At 45.7% G+C, this 20,849-nt stretch overlaps 1 protein-coding gene across 2 annotated transcripts in view; it reads left to right on the top strand.

Annotated features, from left to right (window-relative positions):
- TNFSF15 (TNF superfamily member 15) overlaps positions 1-20,380 on the top strand; it is a 60,066-nt gene extending 39,686 nt beyond the window's left edge. Inside the window, exons 1-3 of one of the 2 annotated variants that reach the window (XR_009630268.2) lie at positions 11,157-11,334; positions 18,855-18,956; positions 19,854-20,380. Coding sequence is in view for 1 of the 2 variants with exons in the window: in XM_060757326.2 (XP_060613309.2) it covers positions 18,855-18,956; positions 19,854-19,873 (122 nt within the window). In the remaining variant the exon portion in view is untranslated. Of the gene's footprint in view, positions 1-11,156; positions 11,335-18,854; positions 18,957-19,853 lie in introns of those variants that run through there. The other variant, XM_060757326.2, reaches the window with a different exon arrangement.
- Positions 20,381-20,849: the final 469 nt, after the last annotated feature.

The following is a 20,849-nucleotide window of genomic DNA, read 5'->3' as shown; positions in this document are numbered from 1 at the left end:
AACGGGGCTGAGTCCCTCTAAGAGGTGAGAAGCTCGGTATAGAAAACTTTGAAATAAATAAATAAGAAGCAGGAAAATTGCATTCAAAGCACCCTCGACAGATGGCCATCCAGCCTCTGTTTAAAAGCTTCCAAAGAAGGAACTTCCTCCACACTCAGGGGCAGAGAGTTCCACTGCTGAACGGCTCTCACAGTCAGGAAGTTTTTCCTAATGTTCAGATGGAATCGCCTTTCTTGTAGTTTGAAGCCATTGCTCCATTGCATCCTAATCTCCAGGGCAGCAGAAAACAAGCCTGCTCCCTCCTCCCCTCTCACATATTTATACATGGTTATCATATCCCCTCTCAGCCTTCTCTTCTTCAGGCTAAACATGCCCAGCTCTTTAAGCCGCTCCTCATAGGGCTTGTTCTCCAGACCCTTGATCATTTGAGTCTCCCTCCTCTGGACACATTCCAGCTTGTCAATATCTCCCTTCAATTGTGGTGCCCAGAACTGGACACAATATTCCAAGTAATTCATGTAATTGTAATAGATATGAAGAAACAGATGTATTAATAATAACTTTGTGCATTGACAATTGTCTCTTCTCCCTCTCTTCAACTCCGTCCCTCCCCTTTTTGTGACATTTATTTTATTTATTTATTTATTTCTTGCATTTATTGACCGCCCCTCTCAGCCCGAGGGCGACTCGGGGCGGTGAACAGCAACAAAGAGACAGTGTACAGTGAATAAAGACAATACAAACCAGACAAATACAACATAACACGTACTTATTCTAAAAATCCGCTGCGTCAGGTTCTGGGGTCATAGCCGAAATTCATAGTCCTAGTTCATTCCAGTGTCATTTCAAGATACACTCAGTTGAAGGCCTGCTCGCAGAGCCATGTTTTCAGGCCCTTACGAAAGGCCATCAAGGAGGGCGCCTGTCTAACTTCAGCAGGGAGGGTGTTCCACAGCCGGGGGGCCACCACCGAGAAGGCCCGCTCCCTCGTCCCCGCCAGACGTGCCTGTGAGGCAGGCGGGACCGAGAGAAGGGCCTCCCTGGAAGATCTCAAGGCCCTCGTGGGCTCGTAGGCCGAGATGCGGTCTGCAAGGTATTTTGGGCCGGAACCGTTTAGGGCTTTGTAGGATAACACCAGCACCTTAAATTGGGCCCGGTAGCGAATCGGCAGCCAGTGGAGCTGGGACAGCAGGGGCGTTGTATGCTCTCTGCGTCCTGCTCCCGTTAACAACATGGCTGCCGCGCGTTGGACTAGCTGGAGCTTCCGGGCCGTCTTCAAGGGCAGCCCCACGTAGAGAGCGTTGCAGTAGTCGAGGCGGGATGTGACCAAAGCGTGTACCACCGTGGCCAAGTTAGACTTCCCAAGATACGGGCGCAGCTGGCGCACGAGCCGAAGCTGTGCAAATGCTCCCCTGGTCACCGCTGAAACCTGAGGCTCCAGGCTCAGCGATGAGTCCAGGGTCACACCCAAGCTGCGAACCTGTGCCTTCAAGGGGAGTGCGACCCCGTCCAGCACAGGCTGTAACCCTATACCCTGTTCGGCCTTACGACTGACCAGGAGTACCTCTGTCTTGTCTGGATTTAGTTTCAGTTTGTTCGCCCTCATCCAGACCATTACAGCGGTCAGGCACCGGTTCAGGACTTCGACGGCCTCCTTAGTAGCAGGTGGGAAGGAGTGACAGAGTTGGACGTCATCTGCGTACAGGTGACACCGCACCCCGAAACTCCGGATGATCTCACCCAGCGGCTTCATGTAGATGTTAAACAGCAAGGGGGACAAGATGGAACCCTGAGGAACGCCACAGGTCAACAGCTGTGGCGTTGAACAGGAGTCCCCCAGTAACACCTTCTGGGTGCGACCCTCCAGAAATGACCGGAGCCACTGCAGAGCAGTGCCCCCAAGACCCATCTCTGCAAGGCGCCCCAGAAGAATACCGTGGTCGACGGTATCGAAGGCCGCTGAGAGGTCCAGGAGCACCAACAGGGACACACTCCCCCTGTCTAGCTCCCGGCGCAGATCATCCACTAAGGCGACCAAGACCGTCTCGGTACCATGTCCCGGTCTGAAACCAGACTGTGCCGGATCCAGATAATCCGTGTCTCTCAAGAATACCTGGAGTTGTGAGGCCACCACGCTTTCCATGACTTTGCCCAAGAAGGGAAGATTGGAAACAGGCCAAAAGTTGTCCAATTTAGTGGGGTCAAGTGATGGTTTCTTCAACAGCGGCTTTATAACAGCCTGTTTTAGGCTCGCTGGAATCTTGCCTTCCCGAAGGGAGGCATTAACCACCACCGTTACCCACTCGGCCAATCCCCCTCTGGCCTCCTTCAGAAGCCAGGATGGGCAGGGGTCTAGGATGGACGTGGTGGGTCTCATTCCTCCAAGTATCTTGTCCACATCCTCGGGTTTCACAAACTGAAAAGAATCCAACAAAATCGGACAAGCAGGTGCTTGTGTCACATCCACAGAGACTGCATCTAATGTGGCGTCCAGCCCAGAGCGGATCAAAGCGACTTTGTCTGCAAAAAACCGAGCAAATGCTTCACAGCGCGCTGCCGAGTTGTCAGGGCTCCCACCTGAAATAGGGGGAGTTAAAAGACCTCTGACAACCCGGAACAACTCCGCCGGACGGTTTTTTGCAGACGCAATAGTGGCCGCAAAGAAAGTTTTCTTTGCGGCCTTTATTGCCGCGGCATATGCCCTTAAGAAGGACACAAACCGTGTTCGGTTTGACTCGCTTGGGTCCGAGCGCCACACGCTCTCTAGAACCCTCTTCCTTCGCTTCATCGCTGCCAGCTCCTCAGTAAACCAAGGGGCTGGTTTAGCTCGGTTACTTGAGAGGGGACGTTCCGGAGCGATCTTGTCAATAGCCCTGGTCATCTCCCCATTCCAGAGAGCGACCAAGGCCTCGACATGATCACCTACCGCGGTGGCGGGAAACTCCCCAAGAGCCGTCAGGAATCCAGTCGGATCCATTAGCCTCCTGGGGCGGACCATCTTAATGGGTCCTCCACCCTTGCGGAGGTTAGGGGGCGCAGTGAGCCTAAATCTAATCAGGAAATGGTCGGTCCACGGCAACGGAGAGATGGACAACTCCTCCACACCGCCACCCTGCTCCCATCCCTGGCAGAAAACCAAGTCCAATGTGTGTCCAGCACAGTGGGTGGGGCCAGTTATTTGTTGGGACAGCCCCATGGTTGCCATGGCGGACATGAAGTCCGAGCCGCACCTGTGAGGGTTGCCTCGGCGTGGATGTTGAAGTCCCCCAGCACAAGAAGCCGTTGGGACTCCACCGCCAGGCTCGAGACCACCCCCGCTAGCTCAGGTAGGGAGACTGTAGTGCAGCGAGGTGGACGGTACACTAGCAGAATCCCTAATCTGTCCCGGTCACCCACCCTCAGGTGGACAGATTCAAAATTTGTGGTCTGCGGGATGGGGCTCCTGGTCAGATGGATGGAATCTCTATAGACCACTGCGACCCCGCCTCCCCGTCCTCCGGCTCTTGGTTGGTGTTGCACGGAGAAACCTGGAGGACAATGCTGGGAGAGATTTACGCCCCCCGCTTCATCCAACCAGGTCTCCGTGATGCACGCCAGATCTGCCCGCTCCTCCAGGATTAAATCCTGAATCCAAGTTGTTTTTCCGTTGACAGACCATTTTTTGTTACTTTCGTTACCTTTGGGAGCACGTAATGGGAAGTGCTCCCAAAGGTAACTTTCAGCACCCTGGAGCGAAAACAGATATCTGTGTTTTGAAACTTCAACTAGGAAATAGGTCTAAATTTCGAATGTAGTGGAACTGATGTCTTGCTTGGGCTACATCTCAAAGATCATGTAGAACAGCGCCATCTAGTGACAGCGACGATAACTAGTGCACTTTATTGAATTTATATATCTATCTATATACATGTAATAAAAGTAAAAATATTAGGCATAGGCAATCCATGGTTCTAAATGGTTCTAAAGTACTTACAAAACTAAAGTTCTGGTGGTGAAAACTAGGGGGCGGTGGTGCTTTGCTTCTACAGTGTTGCTAAAGTTCTGTCGGTGAAAATTTCAGAACTCTAACAAAACTTTCAAAATTTCATTATTGGCAATTTTTATGACAGAACCAATTAGGAATTGCTATTTATAATGAAATTTTAAAAGTTTTGTTACTTACTTACTTACTTAGGCAATCCCTCGTAGTCTGAGGTTGATGGTCCTCCAAGTGTAGTATCCTGGTGGTGGGTCCATAAGTGACCGTGGAGCCCTATTCTTGATCTGCATCTTCTCTTACAGTGAGGGCATTGGTTTCCAGGTGGAAAGCGGTCCCGATCACAGTTGGCTTGATGCACCTTCCTCTTGGCATGTTTCTCTCTTTCGCCCTCCATTCGTGCCTCTTCAAATTCTGCAGCACTGCTGGTCACAGCTGACCTCCAGCTGGAGTGCTCAAGGGCCAGGGCTTCCCAGTTCTCAGTGTCTATGCCAGAGTTTTTAAGGTTGGCTTTGAGCCCATCTTTCAATCTCTTTTCCTGTCCTCCAACATTCTGTTCTCCGTTCTTGAGTTCGGAGTAGAGTAGACGGTGGTCAGACATCCAGACAACATGACTGGTCCAGTGGAGTTGATGGCGGAGGACTATCGCTTCAATGCTGGTGGTCTTTGCTTCTTCTAGCACACTGACATTTGTCTGCTTGTCTTCCCAAGCGATTTGCAGGATTTTCTGGAGGCAGCGCTGATGGAATCGTTCCAGGAGTTGCATGTGACGTCTGTAGACTGTCCACGTCTCGCAGGCATATAGCAGGGCTGGGAGGACATTCGCTTTATAAACAAGCACCTTGATATTTCTACGGATGTCCCGGTCCTCAAACACTCTCTGCTTCATTCTAGCACAAAGACTCTGGCACAAGCCAGTCAAGGTGGTCCCAGTGGTGATCGGCACATAGGGTGCAGTGCCTCAAGACCTTGGCCTGCACTTAAATACAATCGGCACTGACAAGATAACCATCTTCCAGCTGCAGGTGGCCACACTGGGATCTGCACACATTATTCGCCGATACATCACACAGTCCTAGAAACTTGGGAAGTGTCTGACGTGCGATCCAACAACAGCCAGCAGAGTGATATTGTTTGTGGTGGACTCCTCTTGTTGTGTTTCAAATAATAATAATAATAATAATAATAATAATAATAATAATAATCTTTATTTATACCCCACCACCATCTCCCCGGAGGGAACTTGGGAAGGGGGGGGGGGCTAACAAAGATACAAAACAGCAAATTAAAATACAAAACAACAAAAATTAAAAAGGTAAAGGTTGTCCCCTGACATTAAGTCCAGTCATGTCAGACTCTGGGGTGTGGTGCTCATCTCCATTTCTAAGCCGAAGAGCCGGCGTTGTCCATAGACACCTCCAAGGTCATGTGGCCGGCATGACTGCATGGAGCACCGTTACCTTCCCGCCGGAGTGGTACCTATTGATCTACTCACATTTGCGTGTTTTTGAACTGCTAGGTTGGCAGAAGCTAGTGCTGACAGCGGAAGCTCACGCCGCTCCCCGGAATCAAACCTGCGACCTTTCGGTCAACAAGCTCAGTAGCTCAGCGCTTTAACCCACTGCGCCACTGGGGGCACCTAAAATTACATCAGAATAAAAGACATACGGTAGCAAAATAAAATAAAGAAAGAAAAATAACATAATGGAAAATCAAACACAATGGGCAGGCCAAATGCACAAGATAAAATGATAAAACCCTGGATGACGTTGGAGTAGAAAAAGTGTATTTGAGAGGAGACCAAAAAGGATGAACAGTGGGGTTAGGTCTTCAGTTTAGGACTGGGGAAAGTACATCATAAGGATAGCCAATACTCCAGAGGACAGGAGCAGAATTCAAAACGATCTTGACAGATTAGAGAGATGGGCCAAAACTAACAAAATGAAGTTCAACAGTGACAAATGCAAGATACTCCACTTTGGCAGAAAAAATGAAATGCAAAGATACAGAATGGGGGACAAGGCCTGGCTCGAGAGCAGTACGTGTGAAAAAGATCTTGGAGTTCTCATGGACAACAAGTTAAACATGAGCCAACAATGTGATGTGGCGGCAAAAAAAGCCAATGGGATTTTGGCCTGCATCAATAGGAGCATAGTGTCTAGATCTAAGGAAGTAATGCTACCCCTCTATTCTGCTTTGGTTAGACCACATCTGGAATATTGTGTCCAATTCTGGACACCACAATTCAAGAAAGATATTGACAAGCTGGAATGTGTCCAGAGGAGGGCGACTCAAATGATCAAGGGTCTGGAGAACAAGCCCTATGAGGAGTGGCTTAGGGAACTGGGCATGTTTAGCCTGAAGAAGAGAAGGCTGAGAGGGGATATGATAGCCATGTATAAATATGTGAGAGGAAGCCACAGGGAGAAGGGGGCAAGCTTGTTTTCTGCTTCCTTGGAGACTAGGACGTGGAACAATGGCTTCAAACTACAAGAGAGGAGATTCCATCTGAACATTAGGAAGAACTTCCTGACTATGAGAGCCGTTCAGCAGTGGAACTCTCTGCCCCGGAGTGTGGTGGAGGCTCCTTCTTTGGAAGCTTTTAAGCAGAGGCTGGATGGCCATTTGTCAGGGGTGATTTGAATGCAATATTCCTGCTTCTTGGCAGGGGGTTGGACTGGATGGCCCATGAGGTCTCTTCCAACTCTTTGATTCTATGATTCTATGATTCTATGATTCTATGATTCTATGATTCTATGACAATACTGTAGATGGAAGAGACAGAAATGGGATGAATGGTCACTCTCCAAAGGCACATCGAAGGAGCCAAGTTTTCAGATCTTTCTTAAAGGCTGCTAGGGTGGGGGCTTGCCTAATCTCACCAGTTAGCGAGTTCCATATCCGGGGGCCACAGCAGAGAAGGCTCTCTCCCTCATTCCCAGAAGTCATGCCTGTGATAGAGGAAGGGACAAAAGAAGGGGATCGAAGGGATCCTGCAAGTTGGTGGTAGGAAAATCCCAATGAGCTCAAAGATGAGTCAGGTCCTTTCCACCATAAAGTCTGGTTCTTTGAAGCCTAGGAGTGGATGATGAAAAAAATATCAAAAGCATTGCGGTCAGCAAAGTTCCCGGTTTTCTTGTAAAAGTAATTCATTTCTTCCTTCCAGAGTAGATATCTGCATAGGAATCATCATGGGTACTGGTAAGGTCAAGGGTAAGGAAGATAAAAGTGTGGGACTTCCGCGAAGTTGGCGGCAAATGCTGGAAACCTCCGTCAGCATCATAGATCAGTTGCTGCGGTGAGCCCAATTCCCAGCATTCTGGGACACTCAGCAACTGCGAGAGCAACCACATGAGATGCTGTGTTTTGTTTTTGTGAATTCTGAAATGACTGTTGCTTTCTACTTCGGCATCATTCTTTGTTTATGGGCACATTAAGTTATTGATAACTTCTCCTTTCTTCTGCACCTATGAGTAACATGACCTGTGGGAATGGAGCTCTTAGATCCCATGAAAGCTTGTGCCAAATCAAGTATGTTAAGTCCTTAAGGTGCCCCATCCATAATTAGTTCCCCCTGCTGGAAGAGGACTTTCCAATGCCAGAAATACAGCTTAATGGTGTAACATTAGAAAATGTTGACCATTTCCGCTACCTTGGCAGCCACCTCTCCACCAAAGTCAACATCGACGCCTGAGCTCTGCAAGTGCAGCATTTTCCCGAATGAAGGAGAGAGTGTTTGAGGACCGGGACATCCGTAGGGATACCAAGGTGCTTGTCTATAAAGCTATTGTTCTCCCAACCCTGCTATATGCCTGTGAAACATGGATTGTCTACAGACGTTACATGCAACTCCTGGAACGATTCCATCAGCGATGCCTCCGAAAAATCGTGCAAATTTCTTGGGAAGACAAGCTGACAAATGTCAATGTTCTGGAAGAAGCAAAGACCACCAGCATTGAAGCCATTGTCCTCCGCCATCAACTCCGCTGGACTGGCCATGTTGTCCGGATGCCCAATCACTGTCTCCCAAAGCGGTTGCTCTACTCCGAACTCAAGAACAGAAAATGGAATGCTGGTGGGCAGGAAAAGAGATTTAAAGATGGGCTCAATGCCAACCTTAAAAACTTTGGCATAGACACTGACAACTGGGAAGCCCTGGCCCTTGAGCACTCCAGTTGGAGGTCAGCTGTGACCAGCAGTGCTGCAGAATTTGAAGAGGCACGAATGGAGGGCGAAAGAGAGAAACGTGCTAAGAGGAAGGCGCATCAAGCCAACCCCGACTGAGACTGCTTTCCACCTGGAAACCAATGCCCTCATTGCAAGAGAAGATGCAGATCAAGAATAGAGCTCCACGGTCAACTACGGACCCACCGCCAGGATGCCATCATCCTCGGACTATAAGGGATCGCCTAAGTAAGTAAGTAAGTTCCCCCTGGCCCATCGCTTCCATGAAACACCAATCTAGGATGTCCACATAGTTCACCGTTTGGACAAAAAGCTATAACCAGTGGACCATCTGCACACTTGTGATGATCCCAATCCATGTCTTTGTATGATCCATGCACTGTTAAAGTCAAAACAGAAAATTGAAGAGAACTCTGGATGCCATTTGTCAAAAGTTCCTAAGGGAAATCCTCCTGAAATGGCTAAGTGTCCTCAAAGAAGCTGAGAAGGGCAGAGTTGCGTCTTGAAAGTCAAATGGAAACTAGAGTTGCCAGCTTGAAGGAGTCTATTGCAACATGATCACACAAAAAGACTCACTTCCTGAAGAGGACGCAACATTTCCCAGAAATTACACACACTGCACACAGCTTCAAATACTACCTGGGAGTAAAGTTTGCCCTCATTTCAGTTCAAAGAGCATCAAGGCAATCACAGAGATAAAAGTGGGTTGCTATTATTATTATTATTATTATTATTATTATTATTATTAGTTTATTATTAATGTTTGTTATTGTTTATTAATAAACAAGATTATTATTATTATTATTATTATTATTTTACTGACACAAAAACACAGTATGTCACAGCAAACGAGATCTATATGCTGGATTTCGAATCACAAAATCGCAAGTCGAACACTTCCCAAGCATCTAGGACTGTGTGGATTATTATTATTATTATTATTATTATTATTATTATTGACACAAAAACACAGTATGTCACAGCAAACGAGATCTATATGCTGAATTTTGTATCACAAAATCACAAGTCGAACGCTTCCCAAGTGTCTAGGACTGTGTGGATTATTATTATTATCATTATTATTATTATTATTATTATTATTATTATTAAATCTCTATACTCTCAGGAAATAAGGAAGGAAAGAAGGAAGGGAGCAAGGGAGAAAGGGAGAAAGGAGGGAGAGAGAAAAAAATTAAGGAAGTCAGCAAGCAAGGAGAGAGGCAAGGAAGAAAAGGAGGAAGCGATGGGACTGAGGGAAGAAGGGAGGGAGGGAGGGAAGGGTGGAAAGAAGGAAGGGGGCAAGGGTGAAAGGAGGGAGAAAAGGAAGAAAAGAAGGAAGGAGGGAAGCAAGGAAGAAAGGGAGGAAGGGAGGAAGGGAGAGAGGAAGGGGAGAAAAGAAGGGAGGAAGGGAGCAAGGGTGGAAGGAGGGACAAAAAGAAGAAAAGGAAGCGGGGAAGCAAGGGAGGAGGCAAGGAAGAAAGAAAGAAAGGGATAGGACTGAGGGAGGAAGGGAAGGAAGGAGAAAAGGAGGGATCATGGAGGGGGGGAAATAGGAAGAAAAGAAGAAAGGTGGGAAGCAAGGAGGAAGGCAAGGAAGAAAGGGAGGAAGGGATGAGACAGGGAGGGAAGAAGGAAGGGGGAGAGAGAAAGGAAGGAAGGAAAGAAGGGAGGAAGGGAGGAAGGAGGGAGAGAAGGAAGAAAAGAAGGAAGGTGGGAAGCAAGGAGGGAGGCAAGGAAGAAAGGGAGGAAGGGATGGGACGGGAAGGGAGGAAGGAAGGGGAGAGAGGAAGGGGAGGAAGGAAAGAAGGAAGGTAGCAAGGAGGAAGAGAAGGAAGAAAGGAGGGAAGGTGGGAAGCAAGGAGAGAGGGAGGGAGGAAAGAAGGAAGGAAGGAAAAAAGGAAGGTAGCAAGGAGGAAGAGAAGGAAGAATGGAAGGAAGGTGGGAAGCAAGGAGAGAGGGAGGGAAGAAGGAAAGAAGGAAGGTAGCAAGGAGGAAGAGAAGGAAGGAAGGAAGGTGGGAAGGAAGGAGAGAGGTAGGGAGGAATGAAAGAAGGAAGGTAGCAAGGAGGAAGAGAAGGAAGGAAGGAAGGAAGGAAGGAAGGAAGGAAGGAAGGTGGGAAGCAAGGAGAGAGGGAGGGAGGAAAGAAGGAAGGTAGCAAGGAGGAAGAGAAGGAAGGAAGGAAGGAAGGAAGGTAGGTGGGTGAGAGGGAAGCGAGGAGAGAGGAAGGGAGGAAGGAAAGAAGGAAGGTAGCAAGGAGGAAGAGAAGGAAGGAAGGTGGGAAAGAAGGAGAGAGGGAGGGAGAAATGAAAGAAGGAAGGTAGCAAGGAGGAAGAGAAGGAAGAAAGGAAGGATGGTGGGAAGCAAGGAGGGAGGGAGGGAGGAAAGAAGGAAGGTAGCAAGGAGGAAGGGAAGGAAGAAAGGAAGGAAGGTAAGAAGCAAGTAGAGAGGGAGGGAGGAACAAAGAAGGGAAGAAAGGATGGGACCAAGGGAGGGAGAGGAGGGAGGAAAGGTTGAAGGAAAGGATGAAGGAAAGAAGGAGCAAAGGAAGGAAGGAGAAAAGCAGGGAGGGAGCAAGGAAGGAAGGAAAAAGAGGGAGGAAGGGATGGAAGAAGGGAAGGAGAAGAGGGGAAGGAGTAAGGAAAGAAGGAAAGGAGCAAGGAAGGAAGGGAAGCAAGGAGGGAGAGGGAGGGAGGACGGGGGGTCAAGGAAAGAAGGAGTGAGAGAAGGAAAGCTTTTAAGAAATCATCTCAATTAGAGAAGGCTTTGGGGGTAAGTCTGCCATAAGAAGTCCTGTCCTCAGGTTGCTTGCTTGGTTTTGGCTTTGATGAGTTAGGAGCACCTTCTTGTAAGGTGTCCAGGTGCTGAAACACAGCCCAGATCCCCCTAAAGGCCTGCATGAAGTAAACAATGGAGCATGCTAAGTCATATAAGCAGCCCTTCCCTTCCTGCTTGTCCTGCGCATGACTTGGGTTGCGTTACTGGGGCAACTCCCTTCAGATGCAGGAGGAGGGGACAAGCCACAAGAGCAACTAACTCTATATACCTGACAATTGGAAGAGGAAAGAGAGAGAGAAAGAGAGGACGGGGAAGAAACAGCAGGCGGAAGAGAGAGACAGAGGCGAAGGAGAGGCCCTCCTCTACGAGTAGAAACATGGTCTGAGTTATTATCAATGGTAAGACAGAAATTCCTTTATCTAAGTGGATGATAACTTCAATATTCCAACAAGTGTAGAAAAGTGGGTTTCATTTTGGACCAGGAGTTCCAACCATTTTGGACCAATGTTTCCATAGATGTCTTCGGAGCATTGTTTTTCCCCTTCTTTTAACTATGTTGTGCCCTACCTCAAGACTTAAAGAAAGGTGGGTAGTAAATTAAAATGGCCATTGACAAGAAGGTAGAGAAAGATGGGGTAGGAACAGGGGCGGCTCAACCATTACGCAAAGTAAGTGCTTGCAGTATAGTTGATTTTGCCCAGGGCGCTCTTGAGGCGCTCTTGGGGGAAAATAGACCTTGACATATGCGAGTTGTAGTTACTGGGATGTATAGTTCACCTACAATCAAAGAACATTCTGAACTCCACCAATGATGGAATTGAACCAAATATGGCACACAGAACTCCCACGAGAACAGAAAATATATATCAGTGATTGGTTGGGGGGGGGGGTGCCAAAATACTGTTTGCTTGCCGTTGAAAATTACCTAGGGCCGCCTCTGGGTAGAAAGAAGGGAAGAGAAAGGAGAAAGATGGAAAGAAAGGAAGGGGATAGAAGTGAAGCCGAGCACCCCCCCCCCAAAACAAGGGATAGTGACTTATAGTTCTGCAAAGGGCAAGGGCACCAGACTGCACAGTAAGGGTTAAGTCTTGGTCACATTGCCAAGGCACTAACAACAACAAGGACCCCACGAGGCTTTTGGTGAACGGCTGGATCTTGGGACTTCTGCCCTTCATGAGAGTTGTAGTTTCCCAAGGACCAGCTTCGATCCCAGCGTGGCAGAATTCCACCGAATGGTCTCAGTGGGAAATCAACAGACTTTCCTTTTGGGGTTTTAAGAGCTCTGCCTAATGTTTTAGACTTGGATTTCTGTATTCCCCTGTGTATTCTCCTTATTCTTGCCCTGACACCCAAAAACCTATCACTCCTTCCCCCTCCCCTTGGGTAAATCAATCCAGGAAGCGGCCAGTTGTTGAAGGGGCAATTAGAGGCAACAAAAGAAACTCATATCCCAGAACTCTGGCGAGGACAATGGAACCTGGAAACTCTATGATGCTCCAGGGTAAAGGCCATCGGGCTGGGGATTTCCTTCTGCAGACTTTTGGCCATTTCACAATAGGAGCAAGACACCCTTCAGGGGGCCGCCTTCCCAATTTTGTTTACTTTACTCAAAACTGGACATTTCCCCAGCCTCCCCTTTTGTGCCTTATCTGATTGTGGCAGGAAGGCCAGGATGAAAGTAATCAAGGATCATCACAACTCCACTCAAGGACAATAGACTGGGCATCACATCCATTGATTCATTTGCCGGAGCCCCCGGTGGCGCAGTGGGTTAAACCCCTGTGCCAGCAGGACTGAAGATCAACAGGTCGCAGGTTCGAATCCGGGGAGAGGCGGATGAGCTCCCTCTATCAGCTCTAGCTCCTCATGCGGGGACATGAGAGAAGCCTCCCACAAGGATAATAAAACATCAAATCATGCAGGTGTCCCCTGGGCAACGTCTTTGCAGACGGCCAATTCTCTCACACCAGAAGCGACTTGATTCTCAGGTCGCTCCTGACACGACAAAAAAAAAATTCATTTGCCGGCTCATTGTTTCTGTTTTCATCCCGCCTCTCTCAAGGCGTGGAAGCAGGGAAAGCTCTCCCATTGGAGGGAAGTGGGAGGGAGTTTTGAAACTTTCAAACCTGTATTTTGCTATAAATATGCCTCTGATCTATGTACTGGCATGCTTTGTGTGCTATCTATCACCACATTGCATCCGTCTCAGCTGAATCGCTCATTAAACCTCGATGCCTCTTCTTTGCTTTGGCAAGAGTCTCATTTCAATTTTTAATATTAATAAAATTTCTGGAATCAGGCTTCTCTGAAGGCTTGCCAAGGTAGCATTCCCTCTTTGGTGGGAACTAAGGGTCATCTCCCCTTGGAGTTGACCCCCCTAAAGTCTAGTTTTACTTCAGAAGGGGATAGAAAAGAGGAGAAAGGAAAGGAAAGAGGGAGGCAAGAGAAATACAAAGGGAAAGAGAGAAAGAAGGGGAGAAAAAGAAAAGGAGAGTGTGAGGACCTGCCTCCTCACTTTCTCCCATCATGGACATGTGCCTCTGCCTCCAAGCGCCTCCCCGCAACTCCTCTCTGCCCTGCACTGCCGAAGGAAGAGGACGAGGAGGAGGAGGAAAGAAAGGAGAAGGAGCTGAAGTGGAATACAGGATAAAAAATACGGAGTTTTTCTTTCTCCCCACTCACTTCTATTCATCCTTACGACCACAGTTGCTTTCACAGGAAACATGGAATACTTCCTTGTGTGAGCTGCAACCCATGAAGTGTCCTTATAGGGCGACTAAAATGATCAAGGGTCTGGAGAACAAGCCCTATGAGGAGAGGCTTAAAGAGCTGGGCATGTTTAGCCTGAAGAAGAGAAGGTTGAGAGGAGACATGATGAGGGCCATGTATAAATACGTGAGAGGAAGTCATAGGGAGGAGGGAGCAAGCTTGTTTTCTGCTTCCCTGGAGACTAGGACGCAATGGAACAATGGCTTCAAACTACAAGAGAGGAGATTCCATCTGAACATTAGGAAGAACTTCCTGACTGTGAGAGCCGTTCAGCAGTGGAACTCTCTGCCCTGGAGTGTGATGGAGGTTCCTTCTTTAATAATAATAATAATAATAATAAACCTTTATTTATACTCCGCGGTGGCGCAGTGGGTTAAAGCACTGAGCTGCTGAGCTTGTTGATCGAAAGGTCGCAGGTTCGATTCCGAGGAGCGGTGTGAGCTTCCGCTGTCAGCCCTAGCTTCTGCCAACCTAGCAGTTCGAAAACATGCAAATGTGAGTAGATCAATAGGTACCGCTCCGGCGGGAAGGTAACGGCGCTCCATGCAGTCATGCCGGCCACATGACCTTGGAGGTGTCTACGGACAACGCTGGCTCTTCGGCTTAGAAATGGAGATGAGCACCACACCCCAGAGTCAGGCATGACTGGACTTAATGTCAGGGGACTACCTTTACCTTTTAACATCTCTCGAAGGACTCGGTGCGGCCGAGGCCCAACACATCAATAAAACAACAGCATAACAAATACAACAATAAATAAACTCATAAAAACAAAACAATAAACATTGAAAGGCTAGCAGTAAACATTAAACAATAACACCACAACGCATTTAAAACTAAGGCCGGGCCAAATGTAATGATTAAAAAATTTAAAAACGCTGGACATGACAGGTGAAATGGATAGTTTTTTGGAGATAGGTGCGGTGTGCAGACAATCTTAAATCTCTAGTAAAGTGCATTTGGGACATGATGCTTGGAGTTTCCTATTCTGGGAAGGCACACTGGAACAACCACATCTTCAAGCTCTTCCTAAAGACTGCCAACGTTGGGGCTTGTCTGATGTCCTTGGGGAGAGAGTTCCAGAGTCGGGGGGGCCACCACGGAGAAGACCCTGTCCCTCGTCCCCACCAATCGCGCTTGCGACGCAGGTGGGATCGTGAGCAGGGGGTTCTTTGGAAGCTTTTAAACCGAGGCTGGATGGCCATCTGTCGGGGGTGCTTTGAATGCAATTTCCCTGCTTCTTGGCAGGGGGTTGGACTGGATGGCCCATGAGGTCTCTTCGAATTCTATGATCCAGCTCTGTATTGTTTACTTTGTGAGCAGTTCTCAAAGGACTCAGCTTCCCTTCGACAGGAAATGTGAGAGACTACGACAGAGGGTGTCACCTCTACTGCTTGATGTCTACTGTAAACAGAAAAGGTTTCCTTCTCAGCTGTGAGACCAAGAACTATGTAAACTCAAGAACCGTGGGATCGAAACTTAATCCTTTCTTCATGCGAATCAAATGTTCTACCACTGACCTTTGATTCTTCTCCTGTGCCAGGAATTATATTGTGATGAAGAAGGAAATAATTGGACTTTGAGATGGATACAGGCAGTAGTTGGAGGTTGGTTTCTGCTTCCCAGACTCTGCCGATCTCAATGTTGTCTTGCATTCAAGTGATCCCAGTGACCTGTTCTCATTTCCAAAGCAGGACAGATGCAGGATCAGTTCTTCATTATTGTTGTTTTCTGGATTTTGCATGGAGCCCAGTGGATTTTGCATGGAGCCCTATTGAAATGAAAGCTGCCACTGTTCATACCGTCTCTTTACATTGTTGAAAGGGGCCTCTCGAGATCTGGATTTAGACTTTTTAGACACCTCAGGGTTGTCCTCCTAAACCTCTTGTGTATCTATAAATAACCGCAGCGAGAGAGTAGAGAAGATTTTAAATTAAATTTATATACGGGAAAATATATATAAAATAATCCCACTGCTGCCACCAAATTATAACAAACAGCGAGTAATAGAGAAGATTTTAAATTAAATTTATGTACGGGGATATATATATAAAATAATCCCAACGCTTCTCAGCCAAATTATAACGATGACACCTACACAACAGACTAGCTCACCTAAATATAGAGGGAGAATGGTTACTGAACCAACTGTATATTGAAAAGTTAGGAACTGGGAACCACTGGAACTGAGAGACTTAAAATTGATTCTTCAAAAGATTTCCACTGCCACCATATTAATAATAAACAGGCTGAGGTATTATTGAGTGGTTGTTCAGTAACACACTCTGTGTCACTATAGTTTTCTTAGAGGCTGCTGAAAGCTGACTTGAATAATACTTTGACCACAAAGGTATTCACACAGAGGCTGGTATAAGTTGATAAAAATAACAAGAATGTTTATTGAACAGGCTTGAATTATTTAGGTACAAAGGCTTAATGGTTTCAGTAAAATACTTGCGTAAATAGCTTGTGGTTACGTTTGAGTAAAGATCTTAAAAACTTCTGGGTTAGAAGTCTTAAAAGTTTCAACATAGAAAATTACTTCAGGAAATGAATCTCTGAAAGTAAGTCCCAAAAATCCCCCTTAGGAAACTAGACAAAAACCTGAACTAGCCTTCCGTAGGAAATGAACAGACCACTGAGTGCTGTTTCACACAGTATTCTAGCTATATTCTCAAATAGCTATTCTGACTACTACACAAAAGACCGACCCAAACTTCTTCAAAACCCAACTGCTCTCGCTAACATCCACACTTCAACCGGCAAACTGGGACCTCAAACCACAGTTTAAAAGACACTTTTTCCTTCAGACCACTTAGGCTCCGCCCTATCTTCCTAACCAATCCTAGCCTTCTAACTTTCCCTCCAAGACTATATCAAACCTAACCTAAGATGGCATCTCCCTGTCTCCCTTTCCTAAAATGGATGCAATGGCTTCGCCAGGCCCACTTCCTTAGGCTTTTGCCAGCTAGCTAAGGTAAGGGATTCATTACAGTATCATTTAGAGGGACTGTTTCAACTATTGGACTGCAACCAGGCTGAACCAGTACATTTCTCAAGTAATACAAATATTATAAACCTATAGTAAGGTTTTACTCATAGGCTCCTGTTATAATAATAATAAATAATAAAATAAAACTTTATTTATACCCCACTATCATCTCCCCAAGGGACTCGGTGTGGCTTACATGAGGCCAAGCCCACAATACATCAATAATAAAAACAATAACAGCAAGTAATACAAAACAATAAAATAAAACTCGTAACAGAAAATAAGCAATAAACATTAACAGTAACACAACGACGTTTAAAAACCTGTTGTAGTTTGGCAAGCGGCGGAGGATTCTGAGGAGTTTCAAAATGAAGAGGATGAAAGCGTTCAGGGAGAATCTGAGCGTGTTCAGGAAGAATTGCAGACAGGTCAGGCTGACCTGGCCGGTGCTTTGCATACATTAGATCATTCCTTAGCAACCAAGGAAAGTGAAACTGCTGTTTCCCTGAAGAAAACGCCTTGGTAAGACTGGAAGGGTGAGGAGGTACAAGGAGTGTAGATTAGATCTCAGAACGCAGGACATGGAAAGTAGACAAACCAGATCTACCCAGTGCCTTCAAAATAAGGCCTTGGAATCCAGGTGCTTTCGACATGATTTCATGGGAATCTGGACAGCTTAAATTGGGTGCTTTGGCTTCAAGCATTTCCTTAGCATTCTTGAATTACTTTTATGGAACTCTGGCTTATTTTGTATATCACAAGGTATATCCCGACTGGCACTTTTGGATATAACCCCTTTTCCTCCTTTTTATATTCTTTCTTCAATAAACACTTTATTATTGGACTGTTTGCCTCTGGTGTGGTGCCGGGTGAACAGCTGCCTCAGAACTAGGGTGCAACAGCTCCTGAGAAAACTAGTTGGAGAAGTGCTCATAGTCTAATGGAATTGATCTTCCATATTGTGTCACCCATCAAGATAACATAACTACATAGTCAAGGTCCAGCCAAGGGTCAGCTGGAGGACCTAGGGAATGTCTACATAGTGGAATTAATACAATTAAGGGCCGGGCTTTAGCATAGCTGGCTAATCACCAGCAGCAATCGATCTTACCAATTGGAAGGTTGGTAAGATCAGAGTGAGCACCCGACCTTCAGCCCAGCTCACTGTGCACCTAAGCAGTAGGCTTGGGTAACAACGGAAAAATTTGTTTCTAAACTCGTTTCGTTTTTAGGAGGTCCATTGCGTTTCGTTTTTTTAAAGAATTCCGAATTTTTTCTTTAAAAAAGTTCGAAATTTACGAAATTTCGTAAATTTCGAATTGATTCGTTAATGGCGGACGCGATTGCGCAATATGCTAAAAAAACCTCCAAATGGGACAGGGGAACTTCTGAAGCTTCCCTTTCCCTCTGTTGTTGATTGTTGGTGTGATAAAACAAACAACAACTATATTATAGTATATTATTATATATTATATTATATTATTATTATAATAATATTATTATATTATATATTATTATATTATATTATATATATTATATTATATATTATTATATTATATTATTATATTATATTATATTATATATATTATATTATATATTATTATATTATATTATTGTATATTATATTATTATTATATTACGAAAATAATTACGAAATAATTACGAAAATTGGAAAAATTGTTTCGATTCTTAATTACTCCTCACACTATTCCAAAATGGCTCAATATCGGATCGTAAGCTAATTTAAATACGAATTAATAACGAATTACGAAATTAACGAACGAAACCGCCCAAGCCTACTAAGCAGTACAAAAACAGCTATGAGTAGAGAAATTATGCACCGCTTGTCATATCCTGAAAGATCTTTTTCCTCCCTTTCCTGGCCCTTGTCACCAAACTGGAATGCAAAAAAAAAAATGTTCAGGAGAGTTTTCCAGACAAAACAATGATCCATCTCATTGTCATCTCAAACTACGTCCTTTCTTTTTGTTTTGGGGACATTTTAACGCTGTAAGATATTGTAGGGTGTGGCTGCATCCATTAACACAATTTGCATATTATATATTTGGGGTTAGGGTTTTTAAAATGGATTTTTAATACATAGGAGACCTTCTACCAATGTTTCAATTTCTCTGTTTGTTTGTTTGTGGTCTTCAGCCTGCAGCTATGTGGCAGCAAAAATTCAGAGTTGCTGCACAAGCTGTTGCAGAAATGATGAAGGGACACCGAGGGAACCATCCAACCAATCAGAGGAAAAAGGTAAAAGACCTACCTGTAGATGGCATTAAGATATGTTTATTTTCCCAGGGAAATGGTCTAAGGTTAGGAAAGGAGATAAGCAAGCAAACCTTTTTAGATGTGGTCACCAGAAGCCACTAATGCTGGCATAATGTATGGTCTATGGTAAGTCAAATGTGACAGTATATCTTCTGTCATCAGTGATGGACTGGATGTTGTTTGCACCAGTTATATTGCTTCCTCAGCTCAATTGCTTGGCTCCACCTCTTCCTGGAGGAGGGCAGAGCTTTTCCTTTTCTATTCTACCATCAAACTTTCTATCAGATAGATGTGAGAAAGAGACTTGGCTCTAAAGCCCTTGATTAAGTTACCTCTCATCACCAATTCTAAGATTTTTACCCTTGGGACTCATACTTCATGTCCAGATCGCCCTCAACAACGTTGAGGAGACCCAAGTGCCTTCAAACTGGTCCTTTGCCATCAAAGGGAAGACTCTGTGCCTTCAACATAGGCCATTGGACTGGAGGTTGTGTTTGTTACAACCTTCACAACCATTGAGAAAAGAGGGAACAGGAAAAGCTTCTCAGCTGTGAAATCTCCTTGGACCCAAGACAACCAGATACTATAATGTATATTTCCTTTACCCACTTTGAAACTTCCAGCTTATTGCCTTAAAGGGGTAACAATAAAACCCATTTTGAGTTATCTACAGTGTTTTGGTCCTTGGGAGTTACAGTTTTCTAAAGGAAGGCAAGAAGCAATCCCCTGGGGAAAAGATGTCACGTCTATGTCTCTTTCACTAAGAGTTATAGCCCCCAGGCGTAACGGCATAGCAAGCATGTGTGTTTTCCAACTCTTGGAACAGTCTGACAGCCATTCCTCTTTATCTTTTTCTCTCTTTCCTGCAACTGCGTGCAGTTCCGCAAGTAGGTGGATGACAACGCCCACCCAGAATGGCCAAGCCTGCTGCCACATGCAACTTTCCTGTTCGACACCAGCCCATGGGAACATGAGGATAAAGGACTGCATGGGATCCGTCCATCACTGGAAAGGGAATCCTGTGCTGCTCTTGACCGAGAAAACTACAATTTGGTAGAGACTCCTGCAGTCAGCATAGACAACAGCCCCATCTACACTGCATAATCTACATTGACCATATAATGCAGTTTCAAACTGCACTAAATGGCAGTATAGATGGGTCCCGTGCTAGCTGAAGGAGTCGGAGAACTGTAGCCAGCAAGTCATATTTTTCCCAGCAAGAGAAAACCTGAGACTTATTAAACCTTCTCTAATCATCATAGGTAGTCATGAAGACATGTTCAAAAACTCCTCTTCGAAAGGAGATGGATGTGTTGGATTTCTTTTGCCTGTGAGATCAATAAAAACAAGGACTGAATTTAGAAAATGCTGAAGTTAAAAGGTGTTCAATAAAAGATGTTACCCTCGTTTTTTGTTTCTGTGTTTTTCTGTTGTCCATGCCTTCATGTTTTTTTATTATTTACTAGCCGTGCCCTGCCACACGTTGCTGTGGCCCACTCTAGTGGTCATGGGGGTTCTGTGTGGGAGGTTTGGCCCAATTCTATTGTTGGTGGGGTTCAGAATGCTCTGTGATGGTAGGTGAACTATAAATCCCAGCAACTACAACTCCCAAATGTCAAGATTCTATTTTCCCCAAACTCCACCAGTGTTCACATTTGGGCATATTGAGTATTCGTGTAGAATTGGTCCAGATCCATCATTGTTTGAGATCACAGTGATCTCTGGATTTAGGTGAACTACAACTCCAAAACCAAAGGACACTGCCCACCAAACCCTTCCAGTATTTTCCGTTCGTCATGGGAGAACTGTGTGCCAAGTTTGGTTCAATTCCATCATTGGTGGGGTTCAAAATGCTCTTTGATTGTAGGTGAACTA

The sequence above is a fragment of the Anolis sagrei genome, chromosome 11 (genome assembly GCF_037176765.1).
Source record: "Anolis sagrei isolate rAnoSag1 chromosome 11, rAnoSag1.mat, whole genome shotgun sequence".
NCBI lineage: Eukaryota > Metazoa > Chordata > Lepidosauria > Squamata > Dactyloidae > Anolis > Anolis sagrei.
This window is presented reverse-complemented; position numbering and strand designations above follow the sequence as displayed.